At 38.4% G+C, this 26645-nt stretch overlaps 1 protein-coding gene across 3 annotated transcripts in view; it reads left to right on the top strand.

Annotated features, from left to right (window-relative positions):
• cert (ceramide transfer protein) overlaps positions 1-26645 on the top strand; it is a 535770-nt gene that overhangs the window by 471287 nt on the left and 37838 nt on the right. For all 3 annotated transcript variants that reach the window (XM_067134802.2, XM_067134801.2, XM_067134800.2), the window contains one exon: positions 16986-17188. In XM_067134802.2, the coding sequence (XP_066990903.1) occupies positions 16986-17188 (203 nt within the window). The remainder of the gene's footprint in view (positions 1-16985; positions 17189-26645) is intronic.

Genomic DNA, 26645 nt, shown 5'->3' with positions numbered 1-26645 from the left:
AGAGATGAACACCCAGACCAGCGAGAAGCAGAATATTGACATTCCGTTGTCTTCACTTCCATCTACAACTGGTACTTTCAGTCCTCTTGTCCAATAAGCACTTCGAGTATTTTCAACAACAGTATTGGAGATAAACGTCCTCAAACCAGCCCTCTGTCACGAGCCAACAAGGAACTGGATTTGTATTTGAAAGATGACATTTTACCTTCTGTTAATGAAGCAGGGGAATCTAATTGCCCCTTAGACTGGTGGAAAAATCACCAACATGTGTATCCCAATTTAGCACGAATATTCATAAAGTGTAACATAGTGGCCACTTCATTGCCGTGTGAAAGACTTTTTTTCCCCGAACTGGACTGATTGTTAATGAAAGTATAACAAGGCTGTCATCAAGAAAGGTCGAAATGTTGATGTTCTTCAATGTAAATATGAATTAGTGCTTGAGTATTTTTCATAACGGATATCATGTGAACAGAATAATAAAGTGTAGCATAGTGATCACATCAGTGCGATATGGAAGACCTACATTCCCAGATAGGATTGGTAATTAATGCCAAGCTCTCACAAAAAGAGGTCAAAATATTAGTGTTCCTTAATGTAAATATGAATAATTGATTTTTAAGTGTTTTCCTAATATTGGGTAACTTATGAATACTCTCGTTTGTTTTGTATGTGTGTATTCATCTCTCTTACCTATAAAATTCTGTAACTGCTATTTCTTACAGTAGTTCTCGTTGAACAATAATCTTGTGATGTTATATGATGAACATAGATGCTGTATAATAATACTGCTATAGATACTTCAATAATAACAGACTGGTTAACAAAAACTCTGGGTGTGTGGAACCGAATCGATGAGCAGATTGCCGCGATCACAAAACGCTAATGTCAGTTGATAGCCTAATGATAAATGTCTTTGAAATTTCTATTTTAATTGCTTAAGAGTGGAGTCTTCACTCATCTGATCGTTCTTCCCGTGTATCCTTCATACAGGTATTTTGTCAACCTTCAGCTTGTGCTGTCTACCTAGATATTACGAAACAAGTTAGAGTGAAAGGTGGTGAAAGATCTCCTTTCCTATCTTGCAGCCCTCTGTTATGAATGAATGACCTGTTGTATTCAAACTGTTTGGTAAAACAGTTGTTTTTAACAAACAGTTCATTGGCGTTTTCCTAAAACAGCAGAAATGACCAGCACTACTTGTTAACTGTTTCTCACAAACCACAAATGCCGTATTACACAGTTAATCTTGTACAAAATTCAAGTTAGAGTATTTTTTGCTTCAAGGGAAGAATTGTTTGCTTCGAGAAATCGAGAAATTCGTGTAACCGAATTTCGAGTAATAGAAAAATAAATGCACGTGACGAATAGGACAAACGGCCGGGAAATTTAAGGTAATTTGAGATACCGAAAATTTGAATAATGGGTGGCTTGAGATATCGAGGTTCGACTGTATATATATTTAGAGAACTGTGCTGCCAATCCAAAGGACCTTGCATTGCCTCGTAACATAAAGAGTGTGATTCCCCCCCAACTACCGCCAGCGTTCTGCAACCATTAGATGCAGGCATTGTGAAGTGCTTCAAGCAATGTTACAGGAAGCAGCTAGTGCAAAGAGCCACATGTCTGATGGACAATAGAAAGAGAACAGAAATGAAAATAAACATCCTGCTAGAAATTAATTTCATAATCAGCTTGTCACCAGATCTCGCCAGTCACAATTCATAACTGTTTCCGGAAGTGCACTACAATGAAAACCTCAAATATATTGACCACATCCTTGATGAGGGACCAATGCGTGATGATTGGGAAAAGCTGGGAGTGAACGACATGGAATTTGATAGGTACATGTCAGTAGTCAGTAACCTCAGGTGTTCTGCTCTCAGTGTAGAGGAGTTGTGTGGCAATACTGCAGCGCCAGCTAACAAATGTGCGCCACGGAGTAGCGAGATTGGAGACAAAGTCGAATCACCGCTGAACTTTCCTGAAGCTCTGAGCGTATTTGAAACACTTCCAGCATACATTTACGCTGTTGATATCAGTGACAGCGAACAGCAAAATATTTTGAATATTGAAAATGCATTGTTCCACATGAAACATAATTAAGCCAAAAAACAAATATTTATTAAGGACTTTTTAAAAGAAGGTACTGTACTGTAACAACTTTTTGCAAGAAGTGTGAAGGTATAAATTGTGTAATATTTTTATCATTATGTGGTTTAAGTATGTCTATAATTATGTGTGTAGTTTATTTTTAAGTATTATGTTTGCAATTACTTTATAACTGGTTTTTCCCAAATCCACAGTTTTCCTCACATCTAATTTTTGTGATCCTGCCCAAAACGATTGAGGTTCCACTGTACTCTATTGTCGGTAAAGAAAGTGATTCCTTTATGTGTTGTTTTGCAGCATATGCTCTAAATGTATTCCAGAATGTTTTTATCTGCATGTCCATAGTTTCTGGAATACATTCTGTATCTGTTACTCTTGCTATTGCAAGCTCTCCCACTGTATCTAGGCTTGAGACTAGCACAAAGATAAACTGATTTACTGAGCTCGGTGGTATTTCAAAGATCCATCCTGAAGATTATCTCAGATTTAATTTGTTTTAAATGTCTTCTTGGAATTTTGAACATGCTGGCTGAGGAACAACATTAAGTGAAAGAATGAATTCTTTATGCGAAAATCTATTACATTTTCAGAAGTGAAGTGTGCTTTCCTTGGAATACATGGTTACAGGAGATAGGTTTAAGAGTTTTCTCCAGTGATGGAGAAACTCCCACATGCAAATCTCCAGATTCACTGCCAACCTAAAAATTCTAACCTCTCAATATATTGCATGAAGCCTCAAAAGAAGTAGGAAAATGGACATAACAGTACATGATGGTACTCTGTACTATGGTATATAATTTCACTAAATAAACAGAATCAGGACCAATTTTACACCTCTGAATTGTGGATGTTAATCCTTTTTTAGATGTGCAGGAAGGCAATTATAGCTAGTGCTAAGATGGAAAAAAAAAAAAAAAAATCACAAACTTTCGGTTTGTTCTGAGGTTTCAGAGTAGTTCCCTCCGACTTAAATGCACTTTTTATAGAGTCTCTGCCAGTCCTTGAACACATGCTGCAGACCATTCTTTGTCATCAGTGGCAAAGTTAGGGCTCGTGGCCCTCTCTTAGACTTAACCACATAATTAATTTACAGATAATACATATAAGGTAATGTTGAATCGAGCCAGAAACTGCATGACTTGATTTGCAACGTGAGGCCGTGCATTGTAATGATGAAGTCGTCACCCAGTCCGAGAAAGCTCTGGTTCTTTCTTGGCAATGTGCTTCCTCAGTGTAGCCAATACTGACGTGTAGTATGTTGCTGCAACAGTAGTGTGAGGGGAACTCCTTGCTGGTAAACCATTGTCTGGCATGTGAAATGCATGTAGTGTCTACAAAATAGAGCATTACTACCAACCTACCGATACGAGAGTGCTGCCGTCTACGGACATTATACATAAAAACCCGCTCTTTTCAAATATTTATGTTACAGATAGGAAACTATCACGGAAGATACAGGAAAAAATCGGTCTCAGTCTTTGTTGATCGCCTGTGTATTTTGCAGCTATCCTAATGAAATCATTAAACTTGCTTGAATTTAGCAATAATTATATGAAACAATACATGAGAGTATATTATTGATTTGTATTATCTGAATTTTAGAATTATATATATAAATCTTAATTATAAGAGGACATTGAATATTGGCTGTTTGTGATGAGACATGTGTACTGATTAATATAAAGTGAAGAATGAGTAGTAGTAGTATGTGAAATTGGTGCACTTCCGAGAAATCATCATATTGATTATGCTGGATCTGTGGTTTAGATGAGAAGTTTTTAATTATATCACATGTTTTATTTTTATTAATCACAAAAAAGAAACAAATATTTATATTGTGGTCAGTGTCAAACCTCCCAGCGTTTGAGATGTGGTCACTCGTAATGCTTTGGCATTGAGGCTCGCTCAGTGTTGTATAGTTAGACCATCACACTCGCTCTGTTGCAGGGTGAAGACATATTCATCTTGAAGTAAGTATAGGATTATTTATTGCAGCTACCTTTGTGTTTATAAAAGAACAGGTAATACTACCAAAAAAAATGCAGCCTAGCTGTTTAATATCCTTGTTTTGTTCATATATGAAATCATTGTTGCTCAGTGTACTTTCCTTAGGTATAAGTTACACCATTGAGTTCTTTCTCTTAAGAATAAATTCTGTGATAGTTTCTTTTGCACGTGTGATATTGTTTCAGTGACATAGTCAGTATTATAGCTTCTCAAAATAAGTATTGGAAGAAGTTAGTTTCTTGTGAAAAATGCATGATCATCTTATTACATACCATTCCTTTTAATTGGTCAATTGGAAGACAATATGTTGTGCAGCGGGCCAAAGACAAATTAATGGTGGGAAGTCGTAGTGGCTACTTTAGTGGTGGTTGAAAAGTAATCAAGCAAGGTAATTTCAGCAGTGAGGCACCCGCTTCCTGGGTATAGCTCAGACATACTAAAAAAGTGGTAGACAGAAATTTTCATTACGTAGAACACACAAAAAGGTTCAGAAAGAACCAGTCAACCTAGATGATTTCAACAAGAATGTTCCATAAAATAAAAAGTTTTCACATTTTAAGAAGAAAATTTGCTCCCACTAAGAGAACTCCCCCTCTAAAGAGAAAAAAAAAGTTATAAAATTTCAGTGTCTTATATCTACTGAAACTTCTGTTTCAAGAACAGCAAAACTTATGATTGGTGAAAATTTTTTGTGGAGAGAAGCAAAACTGTAGCAGCATGATTAAGACTTTTCCAATAGTTGGTGTTTTACATTAATGAACTTTGGGTCAATCAGAACCATACTGTAAGATATATTCAACTAGATTCTATGCATAACTCGCTTGCTGACTTTAATGCTGGACTAAGTGAAGGGAACTATGACTGTATTTGTGTCAGCGAAAGTTGGCTTAACAAAACAGTAGTTTATACTGAAATATTAACGGACAGTTACATTGTATTTCGTAAGGACAGAAATTCCGTGAACACTTCAAAACTGGATGTTGGAGGTGTTTTACTAGCTGTGAAGCCTGACCTTGGACCAGTGTCGAAGCCTGAGCTTGCTGGGAATTGGGAGTGTCAAGTAGTGAAAGTCAACCCTCAACCCGGTCGTGCTGTCTTCATTGTATGCTGCTACCTTCCTCCAGATGAAGTGAACGACCAGCTTAGTGTCCTACATCAAACATTGGGAAACATTACACCTGTTCTCAACTCACAGGACACTGTTATTGTGTGCAGTGATTTTAACCTGAGCCAATTAGCTTGGAAAACTGATGAGTCGGCGAAAGTACACCACTTTATCAAACAGAGAAGAGAGGAGGTATTCTTATTTCTAGAAATTATTAATGAATTCAATCTCAGATTTGTGATTTCCCTACTAGGAATGATCATTTTCTAGACTTAATTTTAGTCAAACGAATTACTTCGGAGTGGAGAGTGCGTCAAAACTGAAAATGTAATTCACTCTGATCACCAAGCCTTCAAAATCTTCCTGCCTATGCTAAGGACATTTCACTTCAAAGCGCAAAACAGTCATATTTGCATGGAAGAAAGCTAATTTTTCGTTAATGAGGGACCTTTTATCCCTGTACCCCTGGGATATGATTAAAAAGTCCCACTCTGTGGATGAAGCTATGAGCACTTTTTATGACTTATTTTTCGAAAGATTAACATTAGAAAATATGCTTCTTGGTACGACTCAGAACTAATCCAGAAAATGAAGGAAAAAGAAAGGGCGAGAAGGAAATACAAAAGATCAGGCCAAGAGTGCGACCATGTGCAGTTTTCTACATTATGAAGTGAATGTAAAAAACTGCAGCGTGCTAAGTACAGGGACTACGGTAGGTCAGCAGATGATGACGGCATCACATGCCCTAAGTGCTTTTGGATTTTCATTAATAATAAAAGAAAATCTTCTTGTCTGCCTCCTGCTATGCTAATAAACGGAACTGAAATCCACAAAAAAAAAAATGAAATTCTAAACACATTTGCGCAAACTTTCGCGAAGTACCATTCTCCTTCCGAGCCCTGCAATGCAACTTTTTCTCCCCCATTTGCAATAGATCCAGTGTCTATTCGAACTTCTCTGGTAGAAGTGACATGGATATCATGTCATCGGTGGGTATCAACAAATCATGTGGGCCTGACGAGATACCTGGCATCGTCCTCTGTGAATGTGCTTCCCAACTGGCGATTCCACTATGTGAAATTATCAATAAATCATTGAAGTGTGGGTGTTTTCCAGCTGAATGGAAAAAGTGTTACATAATCCCTATCTTTAAGAAAGGTGATAAGGTGTTGTTTGATAATTATAGACCAGTAGTGCTGCTCTCACTTTTACAGAGGTGGCGGAGAAAGTCATATAAAATAGCCTGTATGACTCTTTTAGTCAGTACATAGACCCATCACAGCATGGATTTGTTAAAGGCAGGTCAACTGTTACCAATCTGGCAGTTTATTTATCTTCAATTTCAGATGCATTGGACAAAGGTAAACAGGTTGATGTGATATATACTGATTTCTCCAAAGCCTTCAATTCTTTACAACACGAACCCTTGTTGAGAAAGTTGTCGGCGTATGGAATGTCTGGGAGTATTTTCGAGTGGCTAAAGAGCTACTTGACAAAACGAACATGTTTTGTCAAGTCCAAGGGTTTGATCTCTAACCCCTATCAATCTTCATCTGGCGTCCCACAGGGATCACTGTTAGGGCCTCTTGTATTTGTTTTGTTTCTAAATGATATTACTACAGTCGTTCAGAGCAGTGAATGTCTCTTGTACGCTGATAACTTGAAACTATACAAAGTCATAGAAGACAGTGATGGTGATTATCTATAAGCGGATCTGAAGCAAATATGCAAGTGGGGTGATAAGTGGTCCATTAAAGTGAATAAATTCAAGTGTGGTGTCATGTCATTTACTCGTAAATTAACACCTCTATTTTACAGATATAAAATCCGTGGAGAAAGTTTAAATCATGTGGAGGAGTTTAATGAACTAGGTGTAATTCTTAGTAACAGGAATGGCTTATCCTTTGAGAAACACATCGATGGTATTATAAAGAAATCTTTCAGACTTCTGGGGTTTGTCAAAAGGAATTGCAAAGATTTCAGTAATACTGCATGTGTCAAAATACTGTTTTGTTCCCTGGTGAAAGACCCTTGTTCCCATTAGATTGGTGAGACCCTGTCTCAATTATGGTTGTGAGGTGTGGCTCCCGTATCAGAAGGGCCACATACACCATCTCGAGAGAGTACAGATAAGGTTCATGAAGTGGATTAGTTTTGGATTCCTGGGCACGCCACTCTCTACAAGCAGGTATGAAGAATTTGTAAACATTCTTGGAATGAATACGCTGGCAACGCGCCGAAAATGCACGAACGTAATGTTAGCGATTAAATGCTTGAAGAGTAAAGTGGACTCTCTGGCTATACTGGGGTTGATCCCACTTCATGTTCCAAGCAGACGAACAAGGCAGAAATGTACATTCTACCTGCGCAAATGTAGGATGGTTGCACATGAAAATTCTTGATTCATGCTAGCCCTTAGGACCATAAATCAGCTGGAAGGGTCACTCAACAGTTTTCACCACCCTTCCACTGCAATTCGGGAAGTTCTTCTCAAGGGTGGAACATGATAATTTTGTAAATGATGTAAATTTAATTTTCTATTACATCATCTGTAATTGGGACATCCTGTAGGGAGGGCTCAAGATTCAGGTAATTGATTGAGAGTTTTATCATGCAGGCTCAGCCACTAAAAGTTTCTTTTGTAAAAGCAAAGACCTCAAGTTACTAGCAATTATCAAGAAATAAGTACGGTTTTAGATTTCCGTTTAAATGCAGTACATTTTTAAAACTTGAAGTGACAAAGACAAACTAAACATTCAGTCTTGTAGATGTAGAAATGTTTGTTAACAAACAGGTGAATAAAATCATGCAAGCAGCCTGGTCCTCCTGTGTTCATCCTGCTGGAAGATCATCACACAATAGTAGTAGGGTGTGACAAAAGCCTAGAACGGATAATTGATCTTCCAAGAAAGCAAAACAAAAGGCCAGGAATGGGTGCATCATGGAATGTGATAGTGTAAACAGTGGTAAGGATAACACTGCATAGTGGCCACTGTTGTCACCTGTGCACTGAAAGCCACATCATTACTAGGTATATTTCATTCTGTTCTGTTCCATAATTGTTGTTGTTGTTGTTGTTGTTGTTGTTGTTGTTGTTGTTGTTGTTGTTGTTGTTGTTGTTGTTGTTGTTGTTGTTGTTGTTGTTGTTGTTGTTAGCAATTTTCTGCAGCATATTCCAGATATCACTGGAATCGCCGGATGTATCCTGGCTCAATTTGGGATTTGATCAGAGGCCTAAAACCAGATACCCTTACCAATGCTACATGATTTTTCAACTGAAAATTCCAGCCCAGGATCAGTGAGATTAAACCATGCCTGACAAGGTGGAAAGCCAGCAACTAAGCCACTGTGCTAATCACACATGCTTATTAATGAAATTATACTTCGGATGTAGGTTATACAAGGGTGAATCAAATGGAAGCAGAACAGGGATCACAGAATGAAACCAACTAAGTTCATTTCAAAAGTAATCTCCAAAGTTACATAAGCACTTGTCCCACTGTTTCACTAAGCAGTGAATATCCTTCTGCACGCAGAACTCATCCATCTGAGATCGGAACTAGTTGTGAACATTGTCCGTGATTTCATTACCCAAGTAGAAGCACTGACTCTTCAATGCCTTTTCCAACAAACCACTCACTGTATAGCCATGATCTATCTCCATACAACTTCCATATCTTTGGTCCATTACAAAAGGCAGCAAGGATGTTGATAACATTGCATATCCCCCCCCTATGCTTTTAAAAAGCAGGAGATTAGAAAGTTGCATCAAATTTGAGGCTCATTTCCATATGCTCGGTTTTACATAGGGTTATCGAGAGAGTCCTATTGAGAGAATTCGTGACATTCAACAATAATCAGAGGAGTTTGACTGTCTCACCCGGCACAATAACACTTCATCGTTAGAGTCGGTTCTGGCCAAGGCAAAGAACGAGAAAACTGATGCAACCATAGTCTTCCTTGACATCCAAAAGGCATTTGATAACATTGGCCATGACCATCTGAAATGAGCCCTAGAAAGTTCTACTGCTCCACCTAACCTTGTCGAGCTAATCCTCTCTCTTCAGGAGGGCAATACAACCCAAACTGAAGCCAACTACTCGAGAACTAAGAGCATAAAACTGACGAGGTGTTTTGCAAGGTTCACCATTGTCACTTACGCTTTATAATATTGCAATGGACCATATGCTGAACGAACTCTCAGAGAAATCAATAGCTGAAGAATATGGGTTTCCACTTTTAGAAGTTATAATGCCTCTCACAGTATTGGGATTTGTTGATGACACTGTTATTGTTGGTAAAGACAAAGCTTGTGCACTAGATCTGATAGAAACAGCAATGAGTTCTGAGGCTTGAACATCAACATGTCTAAACCAGTATCCATCAGCATATATAAAGGTCAGCTTACTGTTGGCCTAATTTCTGTCTTTGGTGGAGATATTAAAGCGGTATCACAAGATTAATCCAACAGATATCTTTGAGTTAACTTTTGGAAAGGAATTACCTTTGACACACACAGTACAATTCAGGATCTATGTCTCAAATCAGTCACTGTCATCTTCTCCTCTCCTTCAGGCACTTCAGGCAGACCAAAAGTTCACAGACGTAAATACTTCCATGTGCCCAACATTACTTGTATCCATTTCAGATAGTTGTGGTGAACTGTATTGTACTGAAATTTCTCAGAGACAACGACAAAATTGTAGGATCCTCCAGCTTCCTGCTGACACACCCACCAGACTTCAAAGGTCTACGGTCGGATTTTTTATTATGGACACTCGAGTTTAGGCTTTAATTACAAACGAATCAATAGGTCCGTTGCAATGTAAGTTATACCAATATTTTCCTTGTTTAATTCTATGTTAGCGTATATAAGACACATTGTTTTCGACATTCATTAAATATTTTTTATTTGTGGTTGTAATAAATATTGCCTGGGTTTTTGGCTTCTTCTCTAGGAAGCGCTCACTTACAAATATATACAAGGAAAACTACTTGAATGATGGTAATGAAATTTTTATGTGTTATAACCACATGTATTTGTAGTGTAATACTCATGACAATTTTTTTCAACCACCCCGAAAAAAGTTCTTATCATTTTTCTAAAGCAACTCCTTCTTAGCCCAGGATAAATGTACAGCAGCAAACTTGAGCTTGTTTTGAAGCACTCGCATAGTTATCAGAAACTACAACAACTGTAACCGTACAGTGTGGTACCGAATTTATGAAGGGTAATACTGAAAGGAGGTTTTGTGTACACCGGACCGTGCGATTAACAGCAGGCCAGATGGTGAAATTGGGCGCAGTGTTGTCGCGTTCAGTAGTAATCACGCGTGCAATGAACACAGCTTTTCGTTTACTTTCAACCTTTAAGTCCTCTTATAAATTCCACTTCCCATCACCTTTTCTCATAATTGCTTTGGACCTTCAATGGCAGGTTAAAAAATGGTTGACTTCCTAATTTAGAAATATCACACTGTACAATTTTTGCAAGAGTTATTTGCATTATTATTTACATATATTTGCAATATTTAATTCTATCAATTTTCTTCATCTGAAAAATCACTGTGTTCCGATGAATCAGTGCTGCTGTCATTCATGTTGATTATGACTGACTCAAAATAAGGGACATTTTCAGACATTCCATCTTTTTCCCAGTAGTGGTCTTCAATTTTCTTAGTGTGTTTAATACATTGTTTCCAGAGTTCATGGGTCACGTTATATAAGGCTTCTCGGCATAAAGCATTAATTGCTTCCATACCTCTACCATTTTTTCTTGTGTTAGCCATATTTGTTTTTGCTATTTTCCCTTTTACGTAAGCCCAAATGAGCTCGATTGGATTAAGCTCACAATGGGCCACTGGTAACCAACAAGCTGTAAATCTGGTCAAAGTCGTTTAGTCAGTTGTTCCGGCTTCTTTATTGGTGTTTGAAAATAAGTCCTGGCAAGGACAGTCAGCTCCGATAATTTGTTATAATTGTCAACTCCAGGTAGTAGTGAAATATTCTTTGATGTTATCCAAGATATAATTTCAGGTTTCAGCCATGACATGTTCGGGTTTTTAGATGAAGGATTGACCATCGTATGATATGGAGCTTGATCTAGAACGACAGTCGACCTTTGAGGCAATAAACTCAGGACTTTTGTGAACCATTCTTCATAATGAGTCGAGTTCATCTCATTGTGGTAATCACCACTTCCTTTCTTGCCAATAAAACAAAGTTCTGCGCCATCAAGAAATCCTTCTTTACTTCCGATGTGTAAAATTATGATGCGTTTCCCAGCTCCAGATGGTGTTTTGAACTCTCCACGCCATCCATAAATTTGCTGAATGTACTCTCTGTACAGATTAGTTGTCAAAGTTGTTTTCTAAGGCTTCAACCACGTTTTCTTGCCACCCATATTTCATAGTACAGGGTGGCGCACGAAATGTCATACATCGGAAATGTTCTATAAAATGTGTAAACCTGGGCTCACAACCATGTCCTTTCGTGAACAGAAACCTTATTTCATGCGTGATCCGTCGTGATGTGTCGCGCATGCGTACCGGCTGCCAGTTATACAGCGTGGCGGACAAAGGAAGATTGACGTGTGAACAGGAGGTGAAGATAGTATTGTTTTATGCAGAAACAAAGAGTGTAGCTCGGACCCAGATAAGGTTTCGTGTTCATTTCCATACTTGGTGGGCTCCTTGCCGGCAGACGGTATACAGACTGGCCAGGCAATTTGAAACAGAAGGCAACATACTGGAGATAAAACGGCCCCGCGTCATGCCGGTCCACTCACCGGAGAATGTTGCTGTTGTGAGAGCGTCTGTGGCTCAGAGCCGCTCCAAATCCATCAGAAGTGCAATGTGTTCAGCTGGGCATCGCTCGTCGGTCAATTCAGAGAATACTGCAGAATACAAACAGAATGTCCAGTTTAGTGCGAAAGAATGGCCTGCTATTGTGCACGAGGTTGAAAGTCATGGTGTAAAAGTGTGTGTGTGGGGGGGGGGCTGCAATTTCCAGTCATGGAATTATTGGGCCAATCTTTTTCAATGACACAGTCAATAGTGCGCATTACTTGGACATGTTGACAAACAGTTTCCTTCAAGAACTCTTTGTGTCACGTCTACCAATAGAGACACAATGGTTCATGCAACATGGAGCTCGTCCGCACACAGCAAATGTTGTTCTGGACTTCCTGAATGAACATTTCGGGCCCCGTGTAATGTCCCATCGATATCCCGAGCGTTTTCAGAGCAGCTCGATCTGGCCACCGCATAGCCTCGATCTCAATCCCTGCGACTTCTGCCTGTGGGGATATTTGAAGGAGACAATGTACCACCATTAACCAGGTACAGCAATTGCAAGCAGCCATTGTGAATTTATTCCGAGGGTTGAATGAGGATTTGTGTCGTAGAGTGATCACAAACATGCGGGTTCATCTCGAAGCTGTTGTACACCGAGAAGGTGGACATATTGAACATGTCCTGCACAAGGACTAACCATGCACGTCAGTGAATGTTGTAACGCGCATTTTGTATTCAATATGTTGTATATTACATTTTCTATAAGCAATTTCCAGTATATGTCATTTCGTGCGCCACCCTGTATGATTCTGTCCGCACCAGGTCTCATCTGTAAAGATCATCTTGTAGCCCTGTGCTCTTAAGTCTCTAATTCGTCTAAGGTAGGAATTCACAAAGTTTATACAAGGAGTAATTTTAATACCATCTATTCAATACAAATTTATTGGGCGAAACATGTACCCTTCAAATTTCTATTTCACTATTTATTGGGCGAAACATGTACCCTTCAAATTTCTGATAATTTCCATGTGTATTTAACCACACTATAGTGGAATAAATTTGTATTGAATAGGTGGTATTAAAATTACTCCTTGTATAAACTTTGTGATTCCGTATTTTTCAATACGGAATAATGACGAGAATAATGGTTTGTAAGGTAGGTATGTCGGGATGCAGCAACTGTCACAGATTCCATTAGAACTGGTTTCCTGTTTAGTTTTTTGAATCGGAATCCCAAGCTTTGAACTACTCTCAAAAGCATAGAAATTGACATATCAGGAAAATCCACAGTATTTTCTAACAGTTTCATGCGGAGGCTTTTAATTGTGGGAAATATCTTATTCATATAAAAATCGTGCATATTTCTTCGTATTGTGCCTAAAGTAAAATCGAGATGGATTTTCGGACGCCACGGTCTCACACACTCCTTTCTTGACCTGGATGACGTATTTCCATCATTCTCCTTTGAAGCAGCTCCTACTCTCTTAACTGATGACAGCAATAATCCAAGACAATCTGCCACCTTCTGGTACACAGGGAACCTCTTGTCCCCTACTTTTTCCCCCTCGCATTGAAAGAAACAAATAGCACTCAAAATCATTGCAAGTTCATCCTCTGCTAACGGCGGTCTCGGAGGCACCTTGAAGTGACGTGGCCAATATGCAGAACATAGGACAACTGAAAATAGCTTGTGGACAAACCCAGGTCACGGGCATTCCGTTTCACAACTGCCCGGGGCGAGTGTACACGGCAACACTGCGCCCGATTTCACCACCCGGCTTGCTGTTAATCGCACAGTCCGGCGTGCACGAAACCTGCCTTCAATATTATTCTTCATAAATTTGGTACCACACTGTATGGTTACAGTTGTTGTAGTTTCTGATAACCTGACTGAGTGCTTCAAAACAAGCCCAAGTTTGCTGCTATATGTTAATCTGGGCTGAGAAAGAGTTGCTTTAGAAAAATGATAAGAACTTTTTTTGGGGTGGTTGAAAAAGTTGCAACTTGAGTATTACACTACAAATACATGTGGTTATAACATATAAAACTTTCATTACCAATAGACAAGTAGTTTTTCTTGTATATATTCCTAAGCGAGCGCTTCCTCGAGAAGAAGCCAAAAACGCAGGTAATATTTATTACAACCACAAATAAAAAATATTTAATGAACGTCGATAACAATGTGTCTTATATACGCTAATGTAGAATTAAACAAGGAAAATATTGGTATAACTCTCATTGTGATAGGCCTATTGGTTCGTTTGTAATTAAAGCCTAAACTCAAGTGTCCACAATAAAAAATCCGACAGTAGAACTTTTTCAGTCACAGTGGAAAGCTGTAGATTTGCATTCTCGATACCCTGCAAATAAATAGAAATTCCTTGCAGTTTGGAAAGTAGGCACCTCTCTGAGGAGAGTTACAACTGCTTACATAACCTGCACATATCACTTTGCGGCAGCTTATTAAATTCGAAGAATGGTCTTTTGGATTCAAAGAAAATAAGGCAATTACTGAAAGATCAGGAATTCCAAAAATGGTGAGAGGTATCTCAGTAGGGAAAACAACATTCAACGAACAGTTGAGTATCACACCATGATGGTCTTGGTCTATGTTGCAGTTACTGGCGTGATGCTCTAAAGATGACCTCTAAAGTCGCAGCCGGTAGAGCCAGGACAGTAACCGTTGTCGGCATTGCCACAGCAAGATAGAAACACTTTATCATGTCCTGGGATGCTATCCCTACAGTGAAACACTGGGACTTTATAGACATCACACGATATGAAGCTCCATCGCTCAGTCATTAAGAGTCGCCGGTTACACAGTGCATGAAGAGGTCCATGGGTTGTCGGAGAACGGCAGTACCTGTATGATTGATATGATAGCCTTCAAAAACATCAGTGGATATACTGTATTATTGATGACATTGTTGTTTAAAGGGGCCTGACAGCTAAGCCATCTGCCCCGGATATATTATTGCTCCTGCGGTTAGGTTTGAATCTCACGCTAACCAGCCCAGTAAAGTACACGAGGAAAAGAAGAGCATTTACGAGCCAACTGTCCCCTTCTACCAACGTGAATATGGACTGGATAACATAAAGGTGATAGGCCTCATTATTGGTGCAAGAGGAACAATATCCAAGTTCTTTGAAGAATTCCGCTCATGATTCAGCCTGCCAAAATCATTGATGAAGAATGTGGTCCTCAAAGCCTTGAAAGCTTCCCTGTCAACAAATACAGTAGAGACAATACGCAACACTCTGTGAGATATCGAGGGACAACGATTAGGGCTCTGTCTAGCAAAGTGACTTGAGAGTTACTGATTCTGTCATAAGAGCACGTTTATTTGTTTGTGAAGTTTTTGGGGTTATTTATGCGTTTGCATTAAGTTGACATACGTAAATAGTAGGAGATTCCTTTATATCTCCTGTCAATATGAGTGGAAAGATATGTGCTGCATTTGGCTGCAATAACAGTGCAGAAGGATTCGCGGTCTTTCTTCCGTTTCCCTCGTGACAAGAAAATGTAAGTAAATACTGTGTTTTGCATATATATTCTTCCATTTACAAAGATTTTTATAGAAGGCCTACTTCCTAAACTTCTGACCTGCGCGACCCATATTTTAACTGGTTTAAAATATAATAAGCTTATTTTATTGTATTAGTGCAGCAGTTAACCTTCAATACCGATGTGTTGTTGTACGTGTGATCTGTGGGTTTTGATTTAATTCAGGAAAATGCATATGCATATGTGTGTGGCTGGTTGTGTTCCAAGTTACCCCATTTGGAACACCATGATGCGTTGTCAAGCACTGAAGAAAATATGGGTGGTTTAAGAAATGTGATGATGCAAATTTGCTTTACCCTAATATAATGGCAAGTATTGCTTATTGGGAAATTCTGAATGTTTTTGTGGCTAAATTTATAGATTTCTTTCTATTAGTAGGCTTCAAGTTAAAAGGAAAATTGTCCAGCTCTTAAATGTAAATTCATTGAATCGTGTGTAAGGAATGTGCCGATATTTTTATTGACACATGTCCTAATGTGATGTACAATGCTTTTAGATTAGAAAAAAAAAAGACAAATCTAGCCATGAAAGTTCAGGCAGGTATGTTAAAGCTAAAAGAGTAATGCAGAAATGAAAGATCAAGCCCTTTCACAGCAGTCCATTTCACATCTTGATTATATGTCTAATTTCAGTTTTTAAATAATAACCTGTTAAATAATTCTTCATTCATGTATCCAGAATTGCTTTAGCAACTTTGAAGTTAATATTTTAGCAACACACCACTAGGAGTGTCGCTTGCGAATTGTCTCCCATTTTAACAAGGCTAAATCCGGAAGTGTCGCGTATTGTCTCCACTGTATTTGTTATCAATAATGATTTTTTTTTTTTTAATTTGCTTTACATTGTACTGACACAGATAGGTCTTATCCAGCATTTGCCTGGTCTGAAAATGGAAAACCATCTTCAAGGCTGCCAACAGTGGGGTTTATAGAAGGCCTACTTCCTAAACTTCTGACCTGCGCTAATGCAAGCTCATAGCTGCACGCCCCTAACCGCATGCCCAATTCGCTCGGTATCTATTATGAGACATCATCATATATATCACTGTGTAGTCGACATACGTTGTCCTTGTGGCAGCCTCCGTAAGGGGGAAGTTGTAGTAATAGTAATAATAATAATAATAATAATAATAATAATAATAATAATAAATAAATAAATAAATAAATAAATAAATAAATAAATAACATAAAAATATTCAGTATACTATGTCCTCATGGGCAACCTTCTCATAGGGAAAGTGTTTATTCTCTGGATAAATGTATATGTAACTGGCAGCACTGCTTTAATTCTGTCCATCCATTGATCCTCACTGAATATCGGGTAGTTTGACACTCATTTTAGTTACTAAGCATCCCTAATATGTGGATTACAGTTTTATAATACTTACTTTCCATAATTTCAGCAACATTGGAGCAGATGACTGTGCTAGAAACTATTGCAGAGGACACACTTGTGTTCTTGCAAGTTCACAAGAGGATCTGGCCAGCATCTCAGCGCGATGCCTTATTTTGGTCACACATGAGGAGAGTTCCAGATGACAAGGACCAAGATGGCCAGGATATCTGGATTGTGTGCAACCATTCTACTGAGCACCCTGAATTTCCTGTGAGCATTTTCATGTTCTCTAAAGTTTGGAATTTTTATAGTAGTATTTTCTGTAGTAATATAATGAGAGCTCCAAAATTTATCTAGAGAGAATCTGTTGTTTGGTTGAAGTTCCTGATATACCAGCATGGTCATTCGAACTGTGACTAAATAGGCTGTGAGATTAATTTGTAAAGCCTGGAAACTTTATGATGTGCAGTGTTATAACCATAGAAATAATGTTGAGGAGAGTTGGAAGGAGGTTGATCACCTTCCTCTTATGCCGTAAGCAGTTAATAGTACTAGGTTGGTTGGAATGTTTCTATATACAGCATGATTCAGTATTAATGCAACAACGCTTAGCATGTTGTGTGGGAGCAAATTGATCATTTTTTAAAAGAGGGGCAATGTCCTGAAGTGCATGGTTTAGGCACACTAGCGCATGAAAATTCGAAAACTCTTTAGTTAATTATGATGATGGGTATGCATTTCACATTTTGTAAAGAAACCTCCATCAAACTGTTTGTGTTGTGGATTAGAGTAGTCACGTCCTACTTCGTAAACTGTGGGCAATGGCTTAGTGGCCTAGTAAGTAGTTTTGATAGTAGGGATAGCAGTTGTTATTGAATTAGAGCTGGCATCTTGGACATTTTGAGTCTTGACCCTCCTCGTGTTCAGGCAGTTAGGACTATGCAATCCACCAGTGGTCCCTAACCTGTTAGCATCCAGCTACACAGAATTTACCAAGCTCAGAATATTTTAAGCAAGCTTCGGACTTAAAGGGAGTAATGGAGTCAGACTTCCATTTGACAGGCAATGGATTCCTTGGAAACAACTTTGTGAACAAAATGGAATTCGATAAGGAAGTATTATTAATTAGGCTTATGGAAGACAAAGTAGAACTAGCTGAGTCAGGAAATAGAATGCACCTGAATGTGTTAAGAGTTAATGATATTTGGGTAAGGGAAGGTGAGGAAGAGGTAGAAGATTCTGACGTGTTCTTAACAAATAAGAGGTGCTAGAAAGGGGCAGCAGAGTGTGGGGTAGGACTGTTCATCAGAAATACTATTGAACGCAACATAGTTTCTTTCAGACACGTACATGGGCAAACTGGTGTGGGTAGCCATTGATGCTTTCAGGCCCGTACTTATAGGCATGATATAGGCTGTTGAGCTTATGCTGTGTCAAGAAAATAAGGTGAAATTCTTTACGTATCGCAGAGAACTTGGCTCTGTCTCTTCAGAAGAAAAACTTGACTGTTCACGAGAAAGGCTTCTCAAAGAATGAAGTTTGAATTTAGTCGTTATAATAGAAGTGGAAGTAGTATGTTCGTTCGTTATCAGATGGCTCACCGGTTGCGGTACAGCGCTAGCATTCGAAGCTGCAAAGGGCGTAGTCAATCGGTGTACCAACAGTTCTGTCCTGGACTTGAAAGGTTTCTCTGTCACTAGACCAAACAACCCCAGGTTATTACTGAAATCTTACCACAGCTTCTTCTTCTTCAACATGTTTTGTTCCATTTCTTTCACCTACCTTCTGTGTGCAACAGTCCTTGTTTGAAGTCATTTCTGATATGCCTTCTTTTTATGTTAACAAACTGGGTGAGGTCTTGGTTTGCAGGAAGTTATGGAAGAAGACTCTTACAGGGAGAGAAATAAGTGGAAAGCGCTTATTCACCGTACCTGGGAAACTGGAGCTGATTCATGATGATGATGATGATGATGATTACTAAGGTGACGGTGGAGGACTGCTATGTTCATAATTTGCCTCCCTTGTTCAAAACATCACCAATTCACAATCGTTAGCATATTTAGGCATCGTAAACAGTATTGCACATATATACTCGTGATTTAAAGAATCTTAGAAAGGGAGGGGGAAAAGGAAATGAATAGTGTAGAACTGGCTGAGTCACCAAGGAATCTGTGCCTATATTCACCAAAGTTCAGATAGCTGTGTCAGCATCTGGATGTGTTAGGAGTTAATGATAATCAGGTATAGTGAGAGAATGAGGAAAAGATAGATTCTAAAGTGCTCTTAACAGGTGTTACAAAGGAAAGGGCAGCAGTAGGACTCTTTATTAAGGATACTATTGTGCAACAGGTTCTGTAAGTCATGCAAATGAGCTAGTGATGTGGGTAGATTTAGTAGTTGGAGGAATTAGGATGAGAATTTTCTCTGTGTATTCACCATGTGAGCATGCAGATGAGGATGAATTTGACAAGGTTTATTAAGCAGTGAGTGATATCATAGTCAGGGTCAGCAGCAAGGGTAGGATAGTGGTAATAGGCAATTTTAGTGTGAGCATTGGAAATAGAAGTGAATGGTGTATGATGATGATGATGATGATGATGATGGGCATTTGTGGGAAAGATATGAAAGCTAATAGGGATGGGAAGCGTTTGCTAGACTTTTGTGCTAGTATGATATTTTTTGCTAGTTGCTTTACGTCGCACCGACACAGATAGGTCTTAGGCTTCGATCACATTGGAGGCACGCTTGTGCAAGTAATTTGGTGGTGCGTGCGTGCGCCAGCGTGCACATATAAACAAAATCTGCAGGAGAGCGACAGAAACAAGTGGTGACTTGTCCATTGCCGCACACACTGCCTGCCACAAGCAAGTGCACGCTTGCGCAAGCTTGATCCGACCCAACTTCGAAACAAAAATATTTGTTTTGTAGTTGCAAGCGTGCATGATCTCAGTTCATTTCTGACCATCGAAACAGTGACAGTGTAGTAATTTGGAGCTCTTCAGGTGACACACACTTTCGGAAATTAGACTGCCTCCTTATCCTAGGTGTGATTTTGTCCAGTATATAGTAAAAAGTGTCTGGTATCATTCTGAAGTATTCAAAAACCTTATCAGGCTGTCTAAACAAATCGTTGAATATTCGTGCATACTCTCCATCTTCCTCTCTGTCCAAGAAATACTCGTTCTCGTTCACGCACACTTCCCTGATTTTCTGCTCATCCAAAAATAAAAACTTGAAAACACCATTTTCCAAAACAATGTTCTCATCGTCTGGCATCTCCATTTCGACTGGCCTGTTCATAATAATTAATTTCCACCTGCTTGCATTTAGTGTGAGCACATTGCTGTTCACGCCAGCTTGTGCACGCGCGCGCCACCAAATACTTGCACAAGCGTGCCTCCAGTGTGATCGAAGCCTTATGGCGACGATGGGACAGGAAAGGCCTAGGAATGGGAAGGAAGGGGTCATGGCCTTAGTTAAAGTACAGCCCCAGCATTTGCCTGGTGTGAAAATGGGAAACCACGGAAAACCATCTTCAGGTTTGCCGACAGTGGGGTTCGAACCCACTATCTCCCTGATGCGAGCTCACAGCTGCACGTTCCTAACCGCACGGCCAACTCACCCGGTAGTATGATATTAGCAGTTACCAAACATTCTTCAAGCACAAGGCTCTTCACCTCTTCAAATGGCATGGTAATGGTACCAGAAATAGACAATATCATAACCAACTTTGAATTTGGGAAATCTGTCTTGGGCAAATCCATGAACTCATAAGATTCCAGGGAATTACCGGACGTTAAAGGAATTTTGTAGCTTTTCTTATAAGAAAAAGAGTTCTTCTTGCCCAACACCTCACCCCAAGATTAACTTCAGTCAAATGGATTAGTGACAGACTATTGGCAGTGAAACTTGCAATGGATGATGTTTAGTTGCACATAATCTCAGCGTACACCCCTCAAGTTCGATGTGATAAGACCACCAGGCAAGAATTTTGGAAGAGCTATGAACATTTGTTGCAATAGGTGCCACCAGAGGAGCATACAGTCATTCTGGGGAGGAGCACTTAATCATGTATAATTTTCCTAATTTTAATCGAAACAGATTTTCAATTTTGTATCAAGGACCAATAATTTTAAAAACTGATCAAAACTATAACCCTAATATACTCGTGTACAATAGGATTCAGGATATTTAATAAATAAATTATATAAATGTGTGTAAAACTTGACGATTGTAGTTTATAAGCTCAGTAAAATTATTTCTGAGTACTGAACAACCCTGAAATCAAACATCAGCACACTCGCCGTGACTTGGCAATCAATCTTCTCAGCGTGCGCTCCCCAACCCCAAACACACTTTTACTTTTACCGTAAGCTCTCGGCGGCAGTCAGTCTACAATCTCGCGTGCCACGTGTAAACATGAATTCAACAAAGTGTGTGTGGGCTTCTACTGTAAGTGAACAACTGGAAGTTATAAAGGAAGCTAAAATTATCAGAAATTGTGTTGCCTGTAGAAAATATGATATAGATGAATCTCAAGTGATTAATCTCATTATTAGACCGTATTGAAGTTCAGTATATTAAAACTTTTTACAATTAATTTATTTTAAATAAATTAAATTGAATCTTGTATTCGAGATTGAGAAAGAAGAAATATTTTCTTTTCACAGCGTGTTCCTACTGCCTGTGAAGAAAAACTGTTTTCCTTCCAGCACCATATAAATCGGTTGTGAAAGAAATTTTTTTATATTCTTTCCCAAATTGGAAATACATATCAGGCTCTGTCTATTTTGAAATGCCATTGGACAGTACGGTGAGTGTTATGAGGTCAAAAAGTGTTACCATCAAAATGGGTGGTAATGAAAAACAGAGGTGTATAGTAATGTTATGTATACTTGCTTATGGAACTAAACTTCCACCATACATTGTCTTGAAGAGAAAGACGCTTTCGAAAGATAATCTGCCTACTGGTGTTATAGTCGGAACTCAGGTCTCCGGTTGGATGGACAGTCTACTACTGGAAGACTGGCTGAAATGTGTTTGGCAACATCACCCTGGTGCATTGCTTTGACAGAAAAGCTTGCTTGTTATGGACAGCTACCACAGTCTCACAACAGAAGCTGTGAAGAAGCAAACCAAGGACACCAAAACTGGTCTAGCAATCATTTCGGGAGGATTGATGTCTATGTTACAGCTGTTGGATGTCTGTGTAAACTGTCCATTCAAAGCAGCCTTGAAACAGCTGTATATCGAGTGTTTGGCAGCTGACAATCGTGAACTGAGTTCAACTGGTCGCATTAAGCGCCCAGAAGTTCCAACTGCTTTGTTCATGGGTAAAGACGGCGTGCAATCGTATCTCTGGTTACCTCGTCTGGAAAAGTTTCCAGAAGTGCAGTATTTATAAAGCTATGGATCATAGCGAAGACAACGACGTGTGGGAAACTGATGGTCAAAGTGATAGTGAAAGCAATGAAGTTGTACTTCTGATGATAAATTAAGTGCTCATTATCATTCTGTGATGGATAACTTTTTCTGTGTGTTTTTTAAATAATTTATTGGTTATTATTTCAAGGACAGTTAAAAAACTGTCTGGAACTATTTTAAATTCGTGAAACATAGTAATGAAATGAGATTCTTGTTCTGTAGCAAATATTGTAAATTAATTTGAATGAAACTTTTTTCTTTAAATATAGGGTGAGTCTTATTCAGGGGTGGGTGGTACTTGGGATTATACGGTACTCTCTGAGTATCAGAAGAATGAGTGATACTCATTACAGGTACATAGATGGTCAGGAAAGAAGAAGAAGTAAAAGTAATTCTTTCTGTTGATGTTGCATACAACCCAGCTCATCGGGGGGGGGGGGTTATTGTTTTAAGAGAAAGTAGAACTAGGCATCCATCCAAGCTCAGAGGGAGGTGAACAATGATGATAATGAAATTACTCTTGAGGAAGTTGAAAGGATGGTAAATAAACTTCATTGTTATACAGTGATAGGAATAGATGAAATTATACCTGAAGGAAGGGATGAAATAGCTTCATAGGAATCTTCTGATTGAGCAAAAGAAGTAATTGCACTTATCTATAAGCAAGGGAACAGGAAGGATTGCAACAACTATCAAAGAATTTCATTGGTCCATGTAGGCATCGTGCAAGCTACATCAGTGCTGCTACCTGGAACTAACAGCGGGAGGGGTATCTTGAAGACATCGTTGAAAGTCATTTCAATGTTACTGTTGTGTAGTATTGATGGTAAACAAAGAGGAGAAAACAGTAATAATTGTTACATTGCAGGTTGTTCCAACATTTATAAAGAAACGGATGGTCTTGTGTTTTACACATTCCCAAAACGAAGTACAGAAATAGAAAGAAGGAAACTGTGGATACAGGCCTTAAACCGCAAAAAGTAAGTGCGCGTATTGTGTGGTTTTGTATCAGTATATTAGTTAGTTTTTCAGGTGTTCAACATCTTGAAACTGGTTATTCGGTTTGATTAATTATATTATTTTAATTGCACCCAGTCTTGAGGACTCACTTTGGGAGCATTTTACAAACTCCAGAATATGCAGCGCTCACTTCATTGGAAGCAAAAGGTCTGGTAATTCTCTATGCCCTGCCTATTTGCCTACCATTTTCCCAGAAAGTTACAGAAAAAGAAGTTCTTCACCCCCAACAGTCATCCGATCAATTCCAGAAACTTGTCATAAGATTTAAATGTAACAGTTCAGCAGAAAAAGTTTGTTGGCATGATGGCAAAGTTCATGCAAGCACATACACCAACACTGTCTATATTATTATTATTATTATTATTATTATTATTATTATTATTATTATTATTATTATTATTATTATTATTATTATTGTTGTTGTTGTTCTTATTAGTCGTCTTCTTCGACCACATTGGATCACTTTAATCAACTCTTTGGCTTGTCGATTTCTTGGTAGGAATTGTCCGAGCCTTGCGGTCCTCCCAGTACTTCATACGTGTTGATATTCTTGCCCTTTCTTGTGTAGAAAATATTCTAGTTGGGATTTTCTTCTTTGTGAGTGGAAAGTCATATTTTTAAGTGTTGTGTTTACTTTTTTCTTATCCATAGTGTCATCCGGTGTAAGGTCAATTTCTTTCAAATCCTCCCTAATTTCTTCTATCCATCTGCATCCAGTTGTAGTATTTTTTGAGGCAAGATTGTACTTCACTAACTGTTTCAGAAGTTGCCATTAATGCTTTCATGGCCTGTACTTATAGACATGATACGTCCCTTCACTATTGTTATTTCATCTCGGTGTTTTCCAAATTCGTGCGTTCCTCGTCGCCAGATGTTTCATTCCAGGCTTGTGTCTATATCATACACCTGTCTATGTCATATGTTACACAAACACGTTACGTGAACCGCTTAGTCTGATTGTGATGGTTTGGTCAGCTTCCGCTTCGAACGCTAGCGTTGTGCCACGTCGTGGGGGCCATCTGGTGGTGAATGAACATACCATTTCCACTTGTATTATAACGTCCAAATCAAAGTGCCATTATTTAAGAAGCCTTTTTTGTGGTCAGTCAAGATTTCTTCTGAGGAAGCAGAGCACAGTTTTCTTTGAAACGTTAAGGATTTCACCTAATTTCCTTGACACGGCATAAGCCCAAAAGCCTATACAGTATAATGTTTCAGAAGTCTTGAATCTGTGGCCAAAGCATCCTAGTCTTTCCTTGCGCATGGTATCAGTAATGGCTTCTAATTTCTGATATACTGTGTTGTTAGGTACTATTTGCCATTGTCCATCTTTTTGATAGCTTTTATTGATACAAGTTCTTCCAATTTGTCTTTCAATCTTCTGAAATCTGTCAATTTTGGATTGTTTAGATGGAGTAATGTTTCTGTGACATGTGGCTTCTGGCTTTACAACTGTATGTAATGTTTGATTTTTACATTAATGGATAAGCATTTCTTTTTGTAAGTTTCCCATATTAATTTTTGTGCCTTAGATAACTTATTTGTCCTTATCTGAATTGAAGGTTTTTCATTTTAATTATTTGTTATTAACTCACCTAGATATTTGAATTGTTACAATTTTTATTTTAGTACCATTAATATGTATTTCTTTTAATGGTGTTGGTTTTTGGAGTATAATTTCTGTTTTCTTAAATGATATTTTAAGGCCAATTTTATTTGCAATCATGTGAAGCTCTGATATTTAAGTTTTTGCTTCATCTAAATCTTTGACCAGTAATGCCATGTCACCTGCAAAACTAAGGCAGTTTGTTTGGATTTTCCTACCTATTTTAATATTTGGAGGACAATTCCTAAACCATTCTCACATTACCATTTCTAGTGCACAATTAAATAGTAATGGTGATAAGCCATCACCCTGCCGTAACACAGTAGTTACTTCGAAAGGGTCTGATAGTGATAAAGATTTTGATTCCCATAGGCAACCTGAAATATTTGTTCCGAATGAGTTAGCTGGAAAATTTGTAATGTCCAACAATGGACCAACTATTGGTAGGGTCTGATAATTCGCCTCTGAACTTTACTTTTGATTTGGTCTCTGTAAGAGTTAATTTTATCATATATTTTATCTATGTTAATAAAAGTGAACTAATTTTTCGCTGTGTTATGAATGGATGTGATTGTGTGTACACAAGTGGACATACTTGTGATTGCTGGATTAGTTAAATGTAATGAGAGTTGTGGAACTGAGTGCAAGGTCTATTAAAGTGTCACAGTGTTACATGATTGGTGTAATTTACTACTTAATCATCTACCAGAATGAATAGCTTATGGAATATCTAAAGAAAACTCATTACTGCTTTTCTTTTTTCTTTTTGTTAAGAAGGAATCCATATTTTCCAGTGTCGACTTAGTTAATGTCATTTTTAAGCTTTTCAGTCCGTCGAAAACACTAATTAAAGCTCATATAACATAATACACCTGTAAAAAGAAAAACTACATTAAACAAATAATTGAGCATAGATCAAGTGTTCCTGTACTCACAGTGCTTACACGGTGAAGTTTCTAATTGGTATCACTCAGATTGGAATAATCATTGTTAAGTATTATGGAGGAAGGTCAAGTGACTCATTCATAACAAATGACAGTGGACTGCTGAACTTGCTGGAGCCTGGCAAACAAAGTGATGACAGACAAAAGTTTTCCGGACTGAGCGAGTGGCTGCGCGGTTCGGTTCATGTAGCTGTCAGTTTGCATTCGGGAGATGTCGGCAGCCCTGAAGATGGCTTTCTTTGGTTTCCCATTTTCACAGCAGGCAAATGTTGAGTGCTGTACCTTATACAAGGCCATGGTCTCTTCCTTCACACTCCTACCCCTTTCCTGTCCCATCATCGCCATAAGACCTATCTGCATCAATGTGACGTAAAAAAAATTAAAAAATTCTGGGAATAAAAACAAGTCTGTCTGGTCATGGCTTCTTTGTTGTGACACCACCTTTCCTGCACGAGGGAAAGCCAACAGTCGACGAAATCCAAACAACATAAAATAGCAAGCATAAGAATCCACATGGAAAGATATATTCATAGTGTTAGAAATAATATATAGTACAACACTTCATGTAAATTACTCGTTGAACTTCTTCAGTATGTTGATATAATTAACATGTGCAGTGTTTTAGCCAATCTACGGTCATGTAGAATACAATGACATGTTAAATAATGATGTCAAAACATTGTCACAACTTATAAATGCATTTTGTTGTTACTTGAAATACAGCTCACACATT

Source organism: Anabrus simplex, chromosome 1 (genome assembly GCF_040414725.1).
Source record: "Anabrus simplex isolate iqAnaSimp1 chromosome 1, ASM4041472v1, whole genome shotgun sequence".
Taxonomy (NCBI): domain Eukaryota; kingdom Metazoa; phylum Arthropoda; class Insecta; order Orthoptera; family Tettigoniidae; genus Anabrus; species Anabrus simplex.
The sequence above is the reverse complement of the archived record's forward strand: the minus strand, read 5'-3'. Positions and strand labels throughout refer to the sequence as shown.